Source organism: Dermacentor silvarum, chromosome 3, assembly GCF_013339745.2.
Source record: "Dermacentor silvarum isolate Dsil-2018 chromosome 3, BIME_Dsil_1.4, whole genome shotgun sequence".
NCBI lineage: Eukaryota > Metazoa > Arthropoda > Arachnida > Ixodida > Ixodidae > Dermacentor > Dermacentor silvarum.
The window spans coordinates 126865233-126888285 of record NC_051156.1 but is presented as its reverse complement, the minus strand read 5'-3'; the positions used below and the strand labels follow the sequence as shown (position 1 = coordinate 126888285).

Below are 23053 nucleotides of genomic sequence, written 5' to 3'. Positions count from 1 at the left end.
CAATGGTCGCTATTGAGACAGGCGTGCGTTGCGCCACGCGCCGCCAACGGGTGCTGCTGCTCGGCTGAGGAAACTTTCCGGCCTTGAGGACGTCCAGTTTCGAACCGACCTTGTGGTTCGTTCTCCTCTCCACTCAATGCTACACACTCGCTGCTGCTGCTGCCAGCCCGGCGGCAGCGTCGGCGTCGTTCACGATGTCGCTTTCTTTTTTTCTTCTTCCCCGCCTCCTCCGATCGCGCGGGGGCCGTATTGAGCCGTTTTTTCCTCCCTCGGTCGGTAAACGCACGCGCTCCTTTAGTATAAGCCGGCCCTCGAAAGGCCACCGCCGCCGCCGCCGCTGCTCCCCGTCTCACAATATTTCTAAATGTCCCGCGCGACGCGAGCTGCACGTTTCTAGGTGACCGCCATCGCCGGTTACCGAGATGTGCCTTCCGTGATATTCGCCTCCATTCGGGGCCGTTGTGCCTTGCCTTGCCCGTGTGCGTACCTCTGCCGGCCGGCTTCTTCTCAGAAGCCGACCGCGTGTGCCGACCCCCGCCATTCGGTGTCCAACTGTCAAAAGAAATGTCTGCTGCAAGAACCGTGCGCTCCGCGTTTGCGTGCTTATGCGTGGCGACCGTCTTGTGCCTCGCCGACGGAGCGGCAGACGGCGATGTCCCAAACGGAATTATTGCCGCTCCCGCTCAAAGAGCGGCAGAAGACAGAACAACAGCAGCAACAAGAGGACGGTGGCCTCAAGAGGCAACGGACAACGGCGTCGCGGAGTACCGCTCATCGGCTACTGAGGTGCGTAAGTTCGCACCTAGTTTCACTCGGGAAGCACGCGCAAGGCCCCAGGTTTCGCTTTCAGTCCACGCGAGTGAACTTCGAGACGCGTACGGTGCCAATTACGATCTCCGGGAGTACACCGGCAACTCTCGCCTTGTGTCGCAGAAGAACGTAGGATCCTTCAACAAGCGGACACCACTTGGAGGCGGCATGCGGAGGAGGAGGGCGTTGGACTTGGACAGTGAACCCCGCGCGGCGTGGAGTGACCCCGAAGGCGCGCTCACCAGGACGGCCGAGTGGTTTGTGCTCAAGCTGTGGATGCCCATTCAAGAGCTGGCTGGCAACGGCACGCTATCTTCCAAGTGCCTCTCCGGTCTGCTGGCCGTCTACGGCGGGGTCCGCCGAGGACAGCTGTGGGCGCTCAAGTGTAAGTTTATATACCATCAAGGCTCGAAACAGCCAGCGCTTAACGGGGGTTTCTCTGAAAAAGTTAACTCAAAGTGGTTTTCTGTTTGACATCAAGCGGTAACGGCCGCACTCAACGTGCACTTTGTTCGAAGGATGACATTTAAATTTAAAAAAACAGCGCCAGTTTATAAAGGCTGAGCTGCTGAACCATTGGCTAAACTACCGCATAAAGTTAACCACTGGCTCTGGCAGCGCTTGCGTTGTCTGCCTTTACTGTGGTCCCTGTTGGGATAAGCCGCGGTAGAACAAGGACCATTTTTCACGGTGTGTAGACGTCCAACAAACTAGCCAACTTCGCACTTTCGTGAAGTCGAATCGAGATTGCGCTCAGTCGTAGGAAGTGCCGGAACGAATGTCTCAAACCCAGGTTTTCGCAGTCTTACGCTGTTGGTTCGCGATTTCGTTTCATAGCACTGCAAACGTGAGGTTTAGGCACCTTCGTTGCGGCGCGAAAAGACGTAGACGTTGACACAAGCGGAACAGGAGCTCCGACTCAAAACTCCTCAAGCTATTCGGAAACAGCATATACCACATGGTGGGGCAATATAAGCAATTGTCACGCAAAAAAAAACATCGCCTGCAATGACCAGAGGCACACGCGATCGCTAGTGTAACAGCGCAAAACAGCTAGAACAAAGCAAATAACATGTTCGTGTGACATGTCGTGCTCAGCAAATAATTGCATCCCTTACAGTTTGTCTAATAATGCGTGCGCCTTACTGGGGCACGTTTTCCCATTCTCGTATTGTGAAAAGAAAAATCATGTCTTGCCTCAGTCTACATATGTTCGCGCTGCGTCGAAGTATGCTAAATTATACCACGGAACAAGTTTTCTTATTCCGTGCATTATACCAACTAGCCCAGATATCCACCCTGCTTCAGGTTAACATTCCGTGAGAGTCAAATGCTCCAGCTCAAGAAAAAACAACTGCTTTCCTCTTGCTCAACACTGCGCTTAAAAGAGAATAATAAAACGCTAACGAAGAAGCGGACTACCGAGGGCAACGTGACAAATGTCTGGTTTTGCTTTCTCACGTTTTCCTAGATGCGATTACGCGTTGTCAGACTGCCTATAGGAGGTGCGTCATCACGCCACGAAGTGTGCAAATGTTTGCCTCTACATTTTACAGTTTTTAGCAGGAGGATATACTGTCGGTGGCGAAGTCGGTCGTTGACATCTTTGTTTACTCGGCGCGTTATGCAAATTGGGCCTGTTCGCAGGAAAACGCAGAGAACGACAGCGGTGCCTTTAACGGCATTAAAGTACGTTGCAACTCCGTCGGCACGTGCACCTCATCGGCCGACTTCGGGTATTTCTTCTGTCGTCAAGGAGGGTTAAATTTCCTCTTGGCAGAGTGCGCCCATGCGAGCGATAACCTACGTGAGAGATGGGCGCAGCCGAACGTTTTGTCTTCGAACAGCTGCTGACAAGAAGCATTGCAGTGATCAGATCTTGAAGTGTTCGTTGTCAGATTTTCTTCTGTCATTTTGATTTTTGTGAGGACATAATGTTTAGCTAATCCTACTGTATATTTCCCAAAGGGGCAGCGCGGACCAATTCATCTTATTGGCTTGGCTAATTGATTGAAAACACGTACTATTGCCGCCTTTGCACAAATACGTGTTGTCAATCCGTTACCCAAGACATTCAGAGGAATCAGTCTGTAGTGTTCCTGTGCGGATTTATTGATTGATTGATTGATTGATTGATTTGATCTCAAAGCCGAAGCATTACCGAGAGTAGTGAGAAAAGAAAACAAAATAAATGGGCTGCAACAGACAGCAGGCACAATATTCACTATCGATGGCTGTCTTGAAGGCAGTGACATAAGTGATCGAAGCGACGGAGGCGGGCTCTAACTGGTTCCATTCAGTACCAGTTATCGGGATAAGATTTTCAGCATATAAGTTGGTGTGGCTGCAAGGCAAGCCAACTTTGAACACGCGGTCGTCGAGGGCTGAAATATATGTTGGTGGGCGGAAAGAAAGTGTCTCTGGGACAACTTAAGACAGATAAAGCGAAGCTAATCTACCCAAGCGGGTGAGACACAAACGAAGCCTTGTCAATGCAAGTGACGAACAACACTGCAGTTTCTAAAATTCGCAGTCAGATACAAAGTTACGGACGGAAGTCATCTTCGATATGTATTTTTTTAGCTGAAACCAGGTTTAAAGGGACATTGCGTTGGCACGTTCATCGGGTCCCAATGAGGTTCACACGTAAACTTGATAAAAGTTCAACAAAAAACTTGCGCAATGGAGCACCTTGTGTCCTTGAATTAATTAGTCGAGCTTAGGGAATACAAATGCTGTGAGACAGTCAGCGATAAGCATACGGGGGCACGTTTATCGGTTCGAGTTTGTTTTTTCTTTCAGTCAACGCCCCTATTGCATAATTCTTCCATTCCAGTTATTTACTCTAACTATTGCCGTACTTCCAGTGTCAGCCCCCCCCCACCCTCCAAAAAAAAAAAAAAAGACTCGTCTCGACCTACTTAAGCCATCGCTACCGCTACGTCTAAAGATATCGCGTCCATCTCTGTTTCATTATATATACCATTTTAACCCAGCTCTCAGAGGCACACTGAACTATGGGTCTGTATCCGAGCTAGTTCGTAAGGCGACATCTGAAGGCAGGTAAAAGGCAAATAAAACACAGTGCTACAGAAAAGTGTTTTTCCGAGCGTGAAAGAAGCCCGCGAATACACGCAAAGTGCCTCGAGCGGCCAGCCGCGCGGCAATTCCGCGTGTCCTCGCGGGCTTCTTTCACGCTCGGAAAAACACATTTATCTAGCAAGTACTGAGCAACAGAAAGCTGTATTGGGAGTTTTTCATGTTGCTCTACAATTTTCTCATTAACACTTTCATAATTAGAAGAGTACTTCTCGAGTTATATAATTAATTACAATTGGATAATTAAATCTCAGTAACGAAAAAAGTACTGGCGGCTACTCCACTGTACTGGAAACAATACGCACTAGGTTTGCTTCGCGTAACGCCGTTCCTCTTTTTTTAAATCGTGCTGCGTGATAGCTGGGACACTCTGTGTATATGTATGTATATATATATATATATATATATATATATATATATATATATATATATATATATATATATATAAGTGAGGTTATGCCGGGATACGGTAGTTGAACAGGAACTTGGAGGTTGAGGACGCACGTACGAAAAAAACGATACTTTATTTCCAACGTTTCGGCCGGGGTCTGGCCTTCGTCAGGGAATACATGAAATCGTAAGGCGGTGTGCTTAAATACCTACATGGTATTGGGGGGGTCTTCACGACACACTGTTGCTGTCAGGTACCCGTGCCGAATCAGCAATGCACATGTCAAACGTGTTTAGAAAAAGGAGCATTAAAAAAAGAAGAGTATATATATATGAGAACAATGTTTTTACGCCACGGCATGGTTGTAGGAAAAGGTTTGTACAACAAAGTCCGCAGAGCAGCCAATGTCACCAAGTATATACACAAGAAGATCACAGTTTACAACGACCCATCAAACAACCTTGACAGGGAATGCTAAACAATTTTGACAGAGACCGGCATGATAGTAGGGGGGGGTGTCCTCAGGACACACTGTTGCTGTAAGGTATCCGTGTCGAATCAGCATTACACATGCCAAACGTGTTTAGAAAAAAAGGAGAATTAAAAAAAAGAAAGTATAAAAATGATAGAAATGAGTGAAAATGAAAAAAAAATTTTGCCACGGCATGTTTGTAAGAACAGATTTGTACAACAAAGTCCGCAGAGCAGCCAATGTCACCAAGCATATACACAAGAAGATAGGGTTTACAACCAGATGAGACATCAAACAACCTTCGCAGGGAATGACAAACAGAGACAGCTTTTGACAGAGACAGCTTTTTGCTGTAGGGTACTTGCACCATGACGAATCATCACTCAAACATGCTAAGAGAGCAGCACCACGGGATGTTTGCAACGACAGGTTCGTAGAGCAACAGTTGCAACAAAGGAACGGTTTATAAAAGATCATAGAAATAAAGGTGTAGACTAGTTCTAGCAAAAATGAGATAGCAACAAATAGTTAATATCACTCATCCTAGGTTAAATATAATAGAATGACACATCATCAACTAGAAAATTGTTTCGGGCGAACCTTGTGCATGTGTGTCGGGTGTGCGAACAGCTGTGGCATAAACGACGTGACGACATATGAGCTGTTTCTTCTGAGGACAATAGGAATATGAATCTATTTCGCGGACAAAAAGGTTAATGTGCCCGGGTTTTCGTTAATCCCAGAGGCCACGGCACGAAATTTATGGATTAGAAATGATTCGCGAACTTCCCTTTCGTGGTGCGATTTGAAACCAGACTCAAGTATGGTGGCCGTTAGCTTGTCAAAAGAGTGGCCCGGGATAGAGACATGCTTGGATAGCGGAAGATTCGGCAGGCTCGCGGCATGCGATCTATGATTGTTAAACGCAATCTAAAGGCTGTTTCCGTTTGTACAATGTACTGTAGCTTGCACGTTGAGCATTCAAGTAAATAGACAACATTGGTTGTGTCGCAGTCGAAGTTGCCTTTGCCTTTGATCTTGAGGCTAAAATCTGAAGCGGTGTTCATAACACTCTGCGAAGTCGTCATGTGAGTGCAAACCTTGCACCGCGACTTGTTGCAAGGATGACAGCCTATGTGAATTGGTTTTGTTAGCTTAGAAGGCGTTAGCATGTCGCGTAAATTTTTTGATCGTCGGTAAACTGCGCGTGGCGGCTCCGGAAACACGTCTCTGAGGCGATTACTCTGCATGAGTATGTTATGATGTTTTTTTAAGGATGACATTAACGTTTGGAATGATGCAGAATGTGTCAAGACTCAATTTGTATGCCTTCGTTGCTCAACCCGCTTATCCTGTCTAAGAAGCGCACGGCGGTCCACTGCATCGGCTCGCTTAATCGCGTCATTCACAATTAGGAGCGGATACTTCTGCACCATAAGGGCATCGCGGAGTCTGTCGCAGTTGTTAATGAAATCAGAGCGTTCGGAACAAAGCCTCTTAAAGCGAAATGCTTGACTATAGGGTATAATGGTTTTGCAGTGCTTAACATGGCTACTTTGAAAATGAAGGTATCGGTGAACGTCAGTAGGCTTCTTATAAAGTGTGGTGGTTAGTCTGTTTCCGCACAGGGATACTGTGACGTCCAGAAAACTGATAGATAAGTGTGAGTATAATTTCGAAAACGAAATGGATGGATGAACCTTATTAAAGTCAGCAATGAAAGCCAGTAGTTCCGCCTCCCCGTGGTGCCAGATGAGAAAGATGTCATCAATATATCGTTTATAGTAGTAGGGCTTTAGTTCACGTGTTGAAAGAAATTTATTTTCCAGTTGTCCCATACATACATTAGCGTAATTGGGACCTATTTTGGTCCCTATTGAAGTGGCACTCACTTGTACAAAGTGTACGCCGTCAAATTCAAAATTGTTAAGATTCAAGATAAGTTTTAGCAAGGTAGCTAAAGTAGAGCTATCAACATATTTGTCAAGAGGAGAATCATCGTAAGCGTTAATGACAGATCGGAATCCGTCGTCATGGGGAATGTTAGCATAAAGAGAGGCAACATCCAATGTAACTAGCAACGAGCCATAGGGGATGTCAAGTGTAATTATGTCTGCTAAGAAGTGGGACGTGTCCTTTAGATAAGATGGAAAAGTAGAAGAAATCCCATTAATTAGGCTATCGACATAGCTTGAAAGTAGCTCGGTGACAGTTCCAACGCCTGACACAATAGGGCGACCAGGGTTATTAGTCTTGTGTATCTTGGGTAGCAAATAAAACCTTCCTGGTACCGGACTGAGAGGCATTAACGAGTGCATTGCTTTGTCGGCGAGTTTACCATCTCTTATTAGATCCCTGATGGTGTTAGAGACAATACTTTTTAAATTGTCAGTTGGATCATCATCAAGCCGCTTGTAGAATGACTCATCATTTAATTGCCTCTGGGCCTCCTTGACGTAGTCAGTCACGTTCATTACTACTATAGCTCCTCCTTTATCGGCGAGCTTTATAACAACGTCTGAGCGTTTCTGCAATCCTTCAATTGCTTTTCGTTCGGGGAGAGGAAGGTGTTGTTTGAATGGAATGCGTCTACCATAGGCCTGCAGAATGTCACGTTGCACCGCTGAAATATACAAATCGAGAAATTTATCCCGTTGAGTCGGCGGGGTTCAGTGTTGGCGGGAAGATATGGTATTGGTGGCGGCTCGCTCATGAAAAAACTCCCTCAGCCTCATATTTCTCGCGAAGCCATCTAAATCTTTAGCTAGCTGAAATTCATTAAAGCCGCCGGTAGCCGGGAAGAAATTTAAACCTCGAGAAAGCACAGCCATTTCCGAGTCAGATAAGGCCACGTTCGAAATGTTAACTACGTTTGAATTGTTGGACAGATAGTTACTTTTGCTGCAAGAGGGTTCAGCGTCAACAGAAACGTCGCGCGGCGGGAGCGGTTGAGGACTAACGTTATCATGTAGCAGCTTCCTGGACTTCTCCTTGTGAATTTCTGATCGTTCTTCTTCTTCGTACTCAACAAGCAAAGTACATTCAAAAGGGCTTAATGCCCAAGCTTTGCGCAACTGTCGTTCACTGTTCGATAAGGTTTTGGCAGATTATTGATAATGATTGATAACAATCCGCATGAGTTCAAATGATGCCCGTTTCAATGTGTCATTCCATTTTGCAAGGTTACGGCTTGACATTTGAGGGGTAGCTGGCTTAAGGGAAACGAGAAGTCCGTTAGGTACAGTCAGGGCAGCCAAGTATACATTCAACGTGGAGGCGTAAAGTTCATATCTGACACGCTTATGAATAACTTTTCTAATTTTGAGGAAAGCAATGCTTTTGGTAGTACTATCGGTTGATGTGGTAAGTCAGTTCTGACTATATATATATATATATATATATATATATAGAGAGAGAGAGAGAGAGAGAGAGAGAGAGAAATGAGAAGCACAACTTCGCGGTTATCTTAGGTTTATTTACCCAACAATCTCGGTCGGTCGCCCGACCTTTTTCCAAGGATACAGCAAATTCTCCCAACAGTATTTTGATATGTTCAAGTAGGGAAAGAACACGCCAAAAAAGAGAGAAGAGAGAGAAAAAAAGAACATGAGAGAAAGAGCCGATGGCCAGGGAGATTACTCGTTGGTAACGGAGTTCATCACGACGCGTCCCTGTCATCATTGGCAGTGGACAGGTCTTTGATACGGTCCCCATTATGCGTGCTTTTACACGTGAGTCATCATTGGCAGCGGACAGGCTTTGACACGGTGCCCGTTACACGCGCTTTTACATGATCGACGACGATGCATGGCGCATTCCCGTTAACAGTGGCAGTTGACACGTCATTGACACGGTCGATGTTAAGCGTGCTTTGACATACGTGATTGAAGGGCATGTCGTTCATTTTGAGCTGAACATGCAAAAAAAGTAGAAAAGGCACTAAGACCTTGTCTTGCCAGACAAAGAAAAGGGAAAAACACGTTAGACAAAGCAATGTCGAAAGAAGAAGAAATAAAGTGCAAATATAATATTAAGAGCATGGCGTAATAACCATGAAATAAAAAGCAAGGTACATATACATATAGTTGAAAGACAAGAAGAGTTTCCTGTCAACTGCATCGGTATTTGAGTAAATCCACGTTGAAAAACACACTAAAATTGATCCCACGTTCGGGCCGGCAACCGGCCTTTATCAAGAATGATTTTGCAGGCGCGTGACAGTTTTTTGGTAGATTTGAGCATTGTTTCAATATTGTGCAGCTATCTTGCAAAGAAGTTGTAAACATAGATACAAAAGGAAGTGCGAGAATACAAAGTTAAATACACAATTAGCAAAATAATTACCAAAAGAACAAGAATGAGGATGCAGAGTACAATGCACCTTCCTCATGAGCCAAGGCACCGTCGTCAGGAGTGGCCTCAAAGCAAAGTCCTTTTCGGGAAATGTAATTACATATGCACCGTTGACATGCTGGCAGTGTCGTAACATAATCACATACGTACAGATTTTTCAAAAGTATGTTTCCAAAGCCATAACTACACGTACAAAATAAATTCAGTCCTACAACCACTTTGCAACTGGTGACAAAGAAGGACTGGTCGCAAAGAAGAAGTTCCAAACACCGTCGTCAACATCTTCAGGCGACTGCGAACAAACGCATAGGGAATACGTACATAGCAGGCACACAGAAGGTAATTATATAATCATGATAAATTCAAATTCACAAGAAATATACTTTTATAAGCATTTGTAAGCTCTAATCGACCATTCTAATATGTTTCCCGATGTCCCGATTTGTCCTCACGCTTAATTTGTTCACAATAGCATTCCCGAGAGACATCGCTGATTGGGTGGAGGTGTGGTGACAAGCCCAAGGGACACTGCAAGGGTCCCTCATGTGGAGCAATTTTCCTGCCTAGGCTAACACCCCCCCCCCCCCCACCCACCCCTGCCTATAAAGCTAAATTCCTCCACCACTACCACCACAGCACGTTATGTATGCACAAGATACGCTATTCACCTAGGCTTGCTTCTTCAATGCTGGCATCACGCAAATTAAAATTACGTTCGTATTTCTGCATAGAGCCCTAACCAATCGGCCCAGCCCCCAGACATGATACAGCTGACAGGAGAGTAATTTGGTGCCGAACATCTATCTCATTATACGCGGCGCACACCACAGCCGTTCTTTTCTCTGAGAAGGTAAAATCGCACTTTTTTGAGGTCACGTTGAGAAACGAGTCAGCAATAGTATACATGACGGGTAGGCTATAACTTGTATTCAGTACCAGGAAATGACCATCCCGTGAAGGCAGCCGACTGCGTAAGAAGAGGCGAACAAAAGAGCAACAGGAAACCCAAAGATATAAAAGCACAGAATGTCGCTCTATCACGGAAACTGAGGTATAATTTCTTCGTGTGTAAGAATTATACACCTCAAGCGGCGAAGCTTTGGATAAAAATCGACGGATCATTTTCCTCTATACGCCTACGGGTGCCGCTTAGGTAATCGCAGAGAATGACCGGAAATCTGTCCTTGCGTAAGACTAGACAGATGCGTTCGCTTTAAGCACCCCGGCCACAAAAGGCATCCTTTTCTATTGCCATAAAATGAGCGAGAAGAAATAAAGCAAATTTTCAAGATGCTTACTTCAAGGCTTCTAAACATATGCTTACCGCATCTCATGTGTGCAAACGTGTTGTCCTTTTATCAGCAAGATTTCGATTGTCTTATAGATAACATATACATGTGATGGGGCTCTCTCTGGGTGTTATAACATAGAAAAAAAAGTAGTAAAATAATTCTGGGTTTTTACGGGCCAAAACCATGATCTGATTAGGAGGCATGCCGTAGTTAACTTGGGCCACCTAGGGTTCTTTAACGTGTACTGAATGCGCTGTACACGGGCGTTTTCGCATTTCGCCTCCGTCAAGAGAGCGGCCGCCGCGGCTGAGATTTGATCTTGCGCCCTCGGGCTCAGACGCGCAACGCCATAGCTACTACGCCACCACTGCGGCCAGCAAAAAAGTGGTAACAACACTTTCACGGCTTACCACGAGGTCTCAGTTTAATGTTTCGCTGAAAGCTATTTGAACTGGTGCCGACTTGTGACCACTTGCACTCGTTCGCTAATAACGACGCAAGTGTACCACAGTGCTCGCTAGATTCGATTGACGATTCGTTGTGAAGGAGTGTTGCCTGCACCCTGACGAACGGGAAGGCGTGTGGGAGATTGAAAGACGTCAGGATCAAATAGTCTTGGGCACGAGGGTGACGAAACACGCAATGTGATGATAGTCTGTTGGGCCACACGGTTGTCTTGCGAAAACAGGGCAGCCGCTTTACTCTGTACCTAGACTGTGGTTGTCGGCTGGGACCAAGAGACTGGAACTATCTGACGTTTATCGAAGTCGTCAATAGCATTGCTTCGTTGAAAAAGTGCCGGATACGTCAACCACTGACAATAATTTCTGCGCGGCACCCTTTCTGATACCCTGTCTTTGTAATGACCACTTTTTTTTTTATACATACAGCTCTACAGTAATGTACCTCGAAGAACATCAATGTCTCCCGCTGTGTGTGCCACGTACAGCAGATGAAGTTGTCCCATAAAAAGTGAGAAAAAAAAAAAGCTTTGCAGATGTCGCTGATTGCTATAGCACCGCAAGGGTGGCCTGCTATCTTCTTTTTTATTCCCTTACAGTGATCAGTACAAACACGTACAAGCGTCATCTGAACAGTATGTGCCACTTTGTTCTCGAGGAAATATGTTACGCCAACAATAAAGGTTCCACAAGGTTCTCTCCAACGCAGTGCATCCAAAACAGGAATTCGAAGTCCACATGCACAGACCTCTCAGCTATGAAAAACAGTGCACTATGGTGACATTTGAAGCGAGATTTGAATTGCGTTTTTCTTTATTTTCTTTTCCTTTTTATCTGCTAGCTATTGCGTATTTCTGTTGTTCTTGTTTTTACGTGGGTCTATAGGTAACCTAACAAAAGCTTGCAGATTACCTGGCGCATCCGAAGATTCGTTATGGTTTGTATTAACGGGAGTACATGTGTATCTATAGTAATTAAAGAGAAACTGAGACTTCCACCCAAATGTAGCAATTCGCTACTATGGAAACCCAACTGGGTTCCTCGAAAGAAAGCCTCGCAGTTGAAGAAAAATTCGTCCTGGTCCGGGACTCGAACCCGGGACCACCGCCTTTCCGGGGCAGCCGCTCTACCATCTGAGCTAACCAGGCGGCTAGCAGATGGCAGGGCGAAGTCGAATTTGTCGACCACTCGAAGCAAAGGCAAGTATATGATGTAATAGTTCAGCGGAAATCCGCTAGGTGGAGATAAGTAATTAAAGAGAAACTGAGACTTCCACCCAAATGTAGCAATTCGCTACTATGGAAACCCAACTGGGTTCCTCGAAAGAAAGCCTCGCAGTTGAAGAAAAATTCGTCCTGGTCCGGGACTCGAACCCGGGACCACCGCCTTTCCGGGGCAGCCGCTCTACCATCTGAGCTAACCAGGCGGCTAGCAGATGGCAGGGCGAAGTCGAATTTGTCGACAACTCGAAGCAAAGGCAAGTATATGATGTAATAGTTCAGCGGAAATCCGCTAGGTGGAGATAAGTAATTAAAGAGAAACTGAGACTTCCACCCAAATGTAGCAATTCGCTACTATGGAAACCCAACTGGGTTCCTCGAAAGAAAGCCTCGCAGTTGAAGAAAAATTCGTCCTGGTCCGGGACTCGAACCCGGGACCACCGCCTTTCCGGGGCAGCCGCTCTACCATCTGAGCTAACCAGGCGGCTAGCAGATGGCAGGGCGAAGTCGAATTTGTCGACAACTCGAAGCAAAGGCAAGTATATGATGTAATAGTTCAGCGGAAATCCGCTAGGTGGAGATAAGTAATTAAAGAGAAACTGAGACTTCCACCCAAATGTAGCAATTCGCTACTATGGAAACCCAACTGGGTTCCTCGAAAGAAAGCCTCGCAGTTGAAGAAAAATTCGTCCTGGTCCGGGACTCGAACCCGCTGAACTATTACATCATATACTTGCCTTTGCTTCGAGTTGTCGACAAATTCGACTTCGCCCTGCCATCTGCTAGCCGCCTGGTTAGCTCAGATGGTAGAGCGGCTGCCCCGGAAAGGCGGTGGTCCCGGGTTCGAGTCCCGGACCAGGACGAATTTTTCTTCAACTGCGAGGCTTTCTTTCGAGGAACCCAGTTGGGTTTCCATAGTAGCGAATTGCTACATTTGGGTGGAAGTCTCAGTTTCTCTTTAATTACTTATCTCCACCTAGCGGATTTCCGCTGAACTATTACATCATATACTTGCCTTTGCTTCGAGTTGTCGACAAATTCGACTTCGCCCTGCCATCTGCTAGCCGCCTGGTTAGCTCAGATGGTAGAGCGGCTGCCCCGGAAAGGCGGTGGTCCCGGGTTCGAGTCCCGGACCAGGACGAATTTTTCTTCAACTGCGAGGCTTTCTTTCGAGGAACCCAGTTGGGTTTCCATAGTAGCGAATTGCTACATTTGGGTGGAAGTCTCAGTTTCTCTTTAATTACTTATCTCCACCTAGCGGATTTCCGCTGAACTATTACATCATATACTTGCCTTTGCTTCGAGTTGTCGACAAATTCGACTTCGCCCTGCCATCTGCTAGCCGCCTGGTTAGCTCAGATGGTAGAGCGGCTGCCCCGGAAAGGCGGTGGTCCCGGGTTCGAGTCCCGGACCAGGACGAATTTTTCTTCAACTGCGAGGCTTTCTTTCGAGGAACCCAGTTGGGTTTCCATAGTAGCGAATTGCTACATTTGGGTGGAAGTCTCAGTTTCTCTTTAATTACTTATCTCCACCTAGCGGATTTCCGCTGAACTATTACATCTATAGTAATTGTATCGTGATTTATTGTTTGATTACTTAGATGAGAAATTTGCTCAGAGAAACTTATGAGTCGCTTTGCGATTGCTTGGATTGCCTGCAATGCGAGCAGTACAGTGCCTGTGGTAAGCGCAGTTTTATTTTATTTTTATTTATTTTTTCTCTCTTTTTTGGCGCCTTACGGCGAATGCGAAGCTGAGGATCAGAAAAGCGCACTGGCGACACCCCGATAACGACTCCTCGATGACGACTTCGCCAGCGTAACTAAATGGGCGGGCGGACGGACGGATGGGTGAAGCAAACCCAACATCTCGATTTTAACGACGGTCGCCGTAGAAGCGACTACCACGTGAAGCGCGTTTTTGTCGCATTCTGAGCACGGCGTCACCCAGCGTCAGTGTATCGCTTACGACGACCAAGCTGTTACCCCGCTTGAAGTGCGTAACGTCTATTAAGGGAGGCACATTATTATGAGATGAGAAGCATCGGCGAACACACTCCCCGACTAATGTAATGCTATAGAGACGGCCCATCTTCTATAGGGGCACAATCTACGGGCCACGAATATAGTATAGACATCCGAGGAATGTTCTCGGCCACTGGTGACGCTCGACCCGATGGTCATTACGCGTGCACTTGCGTCGTCTTTGTCGGCTAGGAAGCATCTAGTAAGGCAAGGCCAGGCGGTGACGCATGGAGCCGGCGGATACGTGCGCGCGCATTAGCCGCAATGGCCGGCCATCGACCGAAGTTGTTGTCGGCGGGGCGCGCGTTTTCTTTGCCACCTCGCTGTCCCGAATGCCGAAAACGTGATGGACCGCGCGCGCCTTCGTTCGCGCGACTAATTTGACACGGGCTTGACGCTCACGTGTCGCCTTTGCGATGCCCTTGTCGACATGCAATCGAGCGAGAGTCTTTGTGCCCACATTCCTCGAAACTTGCGCATTTTTTTAGGTTCCCCACATTCGTGACTCGGTAGAGCTCGTCTAACCCTCGACAGAGTAATTACGCCCACGCCGGCACAAAGATCACGGCGATATATCTGCAGCAGCCGCTGTCCCATACATTTTGCTCCAAGCGGGTATACTTGCGAAATCCACTCGACGGAAACAGCAACCTCACAGGACCACGGAGAAGATGACACAGCCAGTACGGGCACTACTAATTACTGCGAAGCTTATTCGCAAAATTATCGCACAGCATATAATAAGTAGCAGGCATGCTTCCAAAATCGCAGGTGCGTGGTCGCCAAGTATCGCGCACACAGCACGTGTTGCCAGTTTTAAAACATTGCTTAACCAGTCCAAACAGAGTTGGTTGTGCTCTATAGTCTCCGTTTAAACCAATAGAAGCCTCGATAATGACTGACTCAATTTGTCTTTATACGTGAAAAGTTTCCGCAATCACCCAAGTACGCCGACGGAGATATATACATGCTTCGTGAGAACAGATGTCCTCGTCTAGCCCACAGATCCCATCCACTATAGAGATGCGCTAGTGTAACTGTGAAGCCTCGAGCTTGCCTTCGATCGAGCCCGGTAGACCCAGGCAGAGGCTAACTCTGAGCGGGGTATTCGAGCGCATCCTAACACCGACAGCTTTGTTCAGGGCGCTCCAGTGTAGTGTGCTTCTTACGTCTTCGCGCCTGCCAGATCGCAGCGTAGCGGCGCAAACGGCAAGGAAGGTCTCCCACGCACCGCTCCTTGTTTGCCGCTCGTCTCGCGTCGCCGGAGCTGTCATTAGAATACAATGAATACAATGGCCACGCTCTGGGTGATACTTGTGACTCTACTTAACCGCTAGCATTAGATGCGGCGCAGACCGGCGGTGTACAAAACGGAGCTCAATAACAAGTTCCTGAGGCAGCGAGCAGACACCGTGCCATGCGTGCACGTCTCGCTAACAAAACGAGCAGTAGCGGCGTCCAAGAAGGAATCGTGAGACTTAATAGATGCGCTGCCACCTAGCTCTAGCGTGGCGTACTTCTGTTTCTTCTTTTTTTTTTTGCGATATTGCCGACTCGCACAAACCAGACGGCGTGAGTTTTGGATTCCTCTGCGAGTGGTTACATTCATTACGCGTCTTCACCACTTAGTTGCAGTGCGTGATTGTTTACGTCTTAAAGCGCATGCTTGTGTATGTTGTGCGCGTGTGCACTGTGTACACGTGGGTCATTGTGTTTGTCTCATGTCACGTCTTAACGCGAACTAAGGTGCTAGGCGTTACATGACCAGGTAAACGTATCCAGCATTCAGAAAAGAACGTACACCTCCATTTCCCGAGTGCACTCACTTGACCTTGAATTGCGTCGTTGCCTACCGCGCGGATGGCTTCAGTGTGTCGCGCGTGGTGGGGCGTAGCATTTAAAAACGCCTATTCATTTCTCGTCGTAATAGCCAACAGCGCCGCTGTTGAAGAACTGTAAACACATTCTGTGCCACTGTCACTGCTTCCACCGTCAACGACATGCTCTGCATACTTGTTTCAACCGCTTAGACAACAGACCATTCTCGGAAGTAAAGATCCTGGGACCTTGGCCAAAAAAGTCCGGTATGCACAAGGTCACGAAAACGACAATGCGTTTCTTGTCGATGACTGGCCCAAACGAGCCCTTGTGACAATATACATGGGAGTGAACATTTTTGACAAAAATAAACTCGGACCCCACTGCGCTTCGACCACATTCTCTAAAAACAAATAATTTGGGGTGGGTGAATATTCGAAGTTTCGAATACTAATCCAATAATACAGACTAACTATTCGCATTTGTATTTTAAATGGGACTATTCGGTATTTTTCCAATAATTTAAACTAACCAAATATATCACCTCAATCTGCTGTTAAAGTATTTTTACTGTTCTCCGTCTGCTAAATAAAGTTTCTCAAGTTATCATAATTAAGATAACGGAAACTTTTTCGAAGCAAGTCAGGAACAAAATAGATAATGCAAGCTGTGTTTCCTATTTCAAAGCGGAAGCCTACAAGTTAGCCCGTCATATTTGCTGGTAGTCTGTGTTCTTGGCAGTCTGGTTAAAATAAGGGTTTTATCTTTTAAGCTACAACCAGCAATGTTTTCGTACTTACGGGCCCTTTTACATGTGTTTACGGCATGCAAGTCCTTCAGCAGCTTTTTTTTTTTTTATTGCGATAGCAATTATATGGACACTCCAAAGCAGATTTATGCCGTCGGCGTCGCCGTCGCCGTTGCCGTTGCCGTCGCCGTCGCCGTGAGGTTCCGTATGACGTCAATGGAGATGAAATCGTCGCCGCGCGCCGCCGAACGCTGTATGTGCGAGTGAAAGGGCGCGAGGGACGCGCGCTTTCACGGGGAGTGAACCCACGGCGGAGAACAAACGCGCGTTCTGCGCCATGCTCCCTTAAGGGCTGCAGAAGTAGGCGTCTCTTTCCTCCTTTACAATCACCATATATGAAGAGCAAACGCGCCTTCTTCCGACGCACGAAAGGCCGTGGGGGGGAGGGGGAGGGAAGAGAAGCAGCGACGTTTAGCTGCGCACCGAGTGCCTATTTATATCAGAGGCTCCAGCAACAGTCACCAACGCCGCACGCATTTTGTGCCAACGCGGGCAAAACGCCGACGGCGTCGACAACAGTTCTGCGTGTTGCCGGTGCTGCTGCATGTCCAAGTTTAAACAGCTGATAAAGCTACTATCATTACTCCGTATAGCTCTCTACAAATTTGCTATCGCAATTGATGCTTCGCCTTTCAGGTGAAACTGCGACAACATTTTTATCACTTTCTATCTTTTTTCGGCAACCATTTATTTCACGTTTTGAGAAAGCTAATTGTACAACAGCCATTCATTCTTGAAAAGCTTTTTTGCAACCAGGCGACAAAGTTGTTGAGTGGCTATTCGATCGTGCACATGTTTTATTGAGAATTAGTTATCTTGTGTTTAAAACTGTTCCTTTGTCTCTGATAGCTTGTTGTCTGTTTTGCACTAGTCAGTACAGTCGTTCTACCTGCCTATACTTGAATAAGTATTACAGTTGTAAATGTATGCATCTGCGTTTGACTGTTTAATATTCGATTCTATATTTTATGCTGACTATTTGTATTTGATTCGTATTGTATTCGTAAAAGTTTGTATCCGGCCCGCCTCTAAAAATAATGGTTTTGGCAAGCACGTCATAGCCTAAACCAAAATACCTAAAAAAAAGGAATTGGTTTTGGTCTCGACGCACAACTTAATGTTTACTTCGCTAACTTCGCTATCGTTTATCGCTTAAACTTTTCATGTCTTTCTCTCTCCCTCTGTCTCTGATGCGAGGTTTCAAAGGCACACCAAGAGCTACAGACACTCTCACGTAAGCTTAATGAAACTGCAACGTGAGCCTATATTCCTTGGCAATCTAAAAAAAAATAATCTGCGCACATCTTTTTTTTTTTTTTTACTACAGCTCCTCGAACACGACGACACTCATATCTGCCTTCCTACTCGTACATCGATGAGGGTCACTGATAAGGAGCGCGGATACGTTTGAAGAATTCTCAGGCTTTGAGCCGGAGCAGACAAATCTTCGTCTCTTCCACTCGAACACTCCGGCAAGGTTGTGAGTCTTGACGCGCGTAAACCAGCAAAAAAAAAACATTTAAAAAATAAAGAACTAAGAAGTTATCTTGTTTGCTCCAGCTTATCTGCGTCTCTGTTTTTAGATTTGCGTGGTTGCCAAGTTAATCTCTTTTTTCTCTCTAATTTCTGGAGGCTGCTATACCAGAGGTACTGTAAGCCCCGAGCAAGAGGATCACAAAAACAAACGCTGCCATTGGAATTCACTCCAACCGTTGCTTTCTGGAGTATCGTAAGTAAGTGCGGATCTCGCAAAAAGAGAAAAACACGGCGAGTGAGCGAGACGTCGAGGCCACTCGCAACTCAAGCGGCGTCTCCCTCAGTCCTTCGAATTCATTGGCACAGGAACGACGCACTGGGCACCGTGGCTCACATCAAGAAGAAACAACATGAAAACAAGTCGCAGTTTCGCCCGAAAGCCGAAGCATCGATTGCGATAGCAAATCATTAGACAGCTATACGAAGTAAGGATTGTAGTTTTGTCGGCCGTATAAACTTGTAAACGTTAGCTTGCTAACACAATTAACAAGCATGGTGTCACGCCCGCACAAGCAAAAATTGAACTCATCTCACTCGATGAGCGCGGACAATCGCTATCAAAAAGCTGGCGTGAAGAAGCAGGGCAGCAGCAGCGAGCGAATTGACCTTCGTGCTGCCTTTCGCTTCAACGCGAACTAAGCGGCGAGAACGCAGCGCACACGAAGCAATCAGCACTCGGCGCACTCTGTCCCTATCGTAGATCGCTCTCAAGATAGGCACCCGCCGCCGGAGTAGCGTTACGCGCCCCGGTGCCTTGCGCGCGATGGAAGACGGCGCGCTTCCTGCCTTGCGCACGCGAGATCGAGCCATCATCGTCGGCTCACCCTCGCACACTTTCACTCGCACACACAGCATACGGCGCGCGGCCACGATGTTATCGCGCTCGGACTTTATGCGGAACGTCACGGCGACGCCAACGGCGAAGATGACGGAAGAATTGTGCCTGGAGTGTCCATATAATTACTATGGCTATAAAATGAACATGCAGAAGACCGCAGATATAGAGCGTGGCAATATTTCGTGAGATGGTATTATTCAAAAAGTTGACTTCTTGAGGAATCAGCAAATACGAGTGCGTCCTTGCGCCTGATCGTTATTTTTTCCATGCTACCTCTCATTTACCCGTTCGTTCTCAGCACGGTTTTAGTCAAGGTTGGCGGGTTTCTTGCCAACTACTTTTGACCGCGAAAGTTCCACCGGCACACACACACACACACACACACACACACACACACACACACACACACACACACACACACACGCACGCACGCACGCACACACACACACGCACACACACAAGCACGCACGCACGCACACGCACACACACAAATCTGTTCAAAATAAAAAAATAAAAACTTTCGCTTTCTGTGTACATTTTTTTATTATGTATCACGGAGTGAAAAGACCCTCTTCACTGCACTATGCAAATAAAATTACAGCAGACCGCTGGAAAGGAGAGCTAAATAGAAAGAAACAAGTCTTTGATTACAATTTTATATATTTCTTGCAGTCTCGATTGCTCGCGAAAAATTCCGCACGTCCGCGTGCATGTGTCATGCAGTGTTTTTGCATTTAATTTGTATTTACGGACGTTTTAAAACCTTAACGGCTGTCTTGAGAAACGGTTTAAACATATACGACACGAACGTGACTTCAGTAGCGGGACATTCTTAGACCATGGGCAACGCCCCACTAAAACGTTTACACCCTTCCTGTGGGATATACAGACGTCAGTTAGGCTACGTAAATGAGTTTTAAATGCGTAAGCATTTCATACCTGCCAACGAGGAAACTCGTCCGTCCGTCACGTAAGACGAATCGCTATAAAGAAATTGATGTATGAAAGAAAATAAATTCCAAAGTCAAATACATTGGCGGTGGTAAGTTTCGAGCCTACGCACTCACGCTTAGAAACCGGGCGCCTTATCCACTGGGTTAAACACCTGCTTCTTTTTTTTTCTTTATAACATGGGAGCAGAATTTTCGGGAATCTGCTGCCTACATTCTTAGTGTGTACTCTGCACAAGAAACAGCGCCGGACTGGATGTCTTTGTTGGACGCTCGCACGTGCTTGCCTGACTTTGCTGAAATTTGGGCTAAACGTCAACGCTTGCAGAAGGTGCATACTTGTATTAGTGCATTTTTGAATGCGATAGAATTACAGACGGACTTCAGCCACTTTCGAGGTAGCATCGTCCGGACTAAAAGCGTGGGCCGATCCCGAAGGCAGTGCAGTCTAACATAGCGTCTCAAAGCACTAGCTATGACAATGGAAGAATGTGATAAACTGACTCACGACGCACGCGCCAGACGCTTCAAAGAGCGACTCTGGCACGACAGACGCGCGCGTGCGATCGTGGCCTACTGGCTAGAGTACTGGGCTGCTGTGCTGGAAGATGGAGGTTCGAACCCACCATCGTCCACGCATTTTTGTTTTCTTTCATAGCATTACAGGTCTACTTCACCCACCTTGGAGGTATCTAACAAAGAAAACTCGAGATATGGTGAGCTTACGCGAGCGCGTCAAAGTGTGCGTATGAAATCGTAAGTCTCTGAGAGATACGAGGTGTAGAAAGGTCCCTTCAATAAATTAGAGGGGGCAAGGATGCAGGCACGCGCGCAACTAATCATCGCAATCTAAGTATTGTGCCAACATCCTGACGTGTTTTCTCTCACTTTTTTTCTTTCATTCCTTACCATCTCACCTGGAGTATCATCCAAAGCCTGTCACTCGGATACCTTCTGCAGATACCATGAAGCTTTATCTCTCTCTTTCTCGTGCAGTGTTTGTGGAAGGGCCCTAGTCCCTAAGGAATTATGCGTCAACGCTTCGTCCGCTTGCGTGACACTCGACTGTTGTGGGCTCAGTGACGCGCCTTCGGCTATGTGCAAAGGCCGGCCTCGCATTTTCTATGCCTTCCCGCGTGGCCACCAACCTCGAGCTAGTCTTGTTTGTCCTTCGTTATGTTTCTGAGTGCGTGTGTCCATGCCTGTCCTCCACGAAGTAATGTTTCACCAGCTAGCCCCACAAGATGTGCTTATCATGAGAAAGCTGCGTGCTGATATCAGTGCCATCAACGTTGCCTTGTTTCTTTTCTCTCTCTCTCTCTCTCTCTCTATGTTTCTCGTTTTGTTTAATGTTATTTTCTTCGCAGCGTCCTTGAAAAGCCTGTGAACACTATGCGAAATGTATAATGCATGATGATTGTCTTAATTTTTTATGTATTTTCATTTGTTTTATTGCAGTGGACTGCGCCGTGTTTCGCTGCTGACCGCTAAACAGCTTATACGTTTCGTTTCGCCAACTATCATCTTTCAACTAAATAAACAGTTTAATGAAATAGAGAATGCTGTTCTTGTTGCCATGATTTCTAATTCATAATAACTAAATACATTCCTCGTTTCTTTTTAGGTTCCTACCATCCAAATAACTCGTTTTCTTGTTGTTTTTTGAACTCTCAAGTTAATACCATCCCGAGCAATCCTAAATTCTAATCAAACAATCAGTTGATTGAATAATTTCCGCGCGTACGCAGTTCTGGACGCCACGGGCAAGTTCCCTAGCGGAGTTCTCTCGTCGTCGTCTCCGTCCTCCGACCCTGGCTCGTACGACGAGTGCTTGGAGATCGGGCACATCGACGCCAACAGTTTGCCACGCAGAGACCGGGCGCCCCCCGCCATGGAAGGCCGATACTGCAGCCTGCAGTGGGTCATGAACGCAACTTCCTTGGTTACGAGAATCTCGGACAGCGATGACGACCGGGACAGCACCGTGAGTTGTAATTTTGTTAAAGCCTGCGCGCCGCTCAAACACACTGAATATTGAAGGCTCGCGAATATGTGATTGGTTCCATTATAAAGGCGTTACTTCCATTTTTAACTGAGGTATCTTATTGAAAGATATTTCTTCGGCTCGAATATGTGGTTGTTGCCGAATGTACACGGTTACTGTGTTTATTAAGCATCTCTTTTTTAAGAAGTTATCCAGGCATGCTTTGTAGTTTAGTGGCAATTTTAGTTGGCCGTTGTTGAGCCTAGTCAGCCAGGAGTCTTTATTCAAGGGAGAGAGAGAAACGAGAAGGGAATGGTAGGGAGGTTAACCATGGACGTGCCCGGTTGGCTACCCTACGCTTGGGGAGAGGGAAAGGGGAAGAAAGATAAGAAGGAACAAGAAGAAAAATATTAAAGAGTCCGTCATTCACAGAATCAGTCGCAGGGGAAGGTTCACGGTCACATGCGCTGATACAGTCCAGTTGCCTTCAAGTGCAGAAGGTCTGTTGTGGCCTTTAGCATGCAAGAATGCATAGACCATGGTGCCAGGATCTTTTCCTCTGAGAGCACTCTATTATCTAATAGGCTGAGTTGAGCTTGTAGAGCAGGTCGCTGAGCGTCAAAGGATGGACAATGACACTGAAGGTGCTCTAGAGTCTCATCGCATCCGCACAAATTGCACGCCCCTCTGTTAGCCATTCCTCTTAGGAATTAATAGGAATTTGTAAATGCGACGCCCAACCACACGCAACAAAGTAAACTTGTTTCGCAACGGGTGAGTCCAGGTGGCAGGCAAAGTTGCAAGTTAGGGTTGAGAGAGTGCAAGCGTGAGTTGCTGAAACCCGGGGAATTCCATCTTAGAAGTGTGATGTGGCGAGAAAGTGATCGAAATTGCCGCGCAGCATCCGTTCTTGAGAGCGGTATAGGCACCCGCTGATGTTTCTGATGAGCCGAGCGAGCAGCTTCATCTGCGCTGTCGTTGCCGACAATTCCGCAGTG

General features: G+C 46.6%; 1 protein-coding gene across 1 annotated transcript in view; it reads left to right on the top strand.

Moving 5' to 3' along the window:
* Nucleotides 1-237: 237 nt before the first annotated feature.
* Nucleotides 238-23053, top strand: part of LOC119445764 (uncharacterized) — an 86950-nt gene continuing 64134 nt past the window's right edge. Inside the window, exons 1-2 of the mRNA XM_037710043.2 lie at nt 238-1195; nt 21820-22055. Of these exons, the coding sequence (XP_037565971.1) occupies nt 565-1195; nt 21820-22055 (867 nt within the window). The 5' untranslated portion in view covers nt 238-564. The remainder of the gene's footprint in view (nt 1196-21819; nt 22056-23053) is intronic.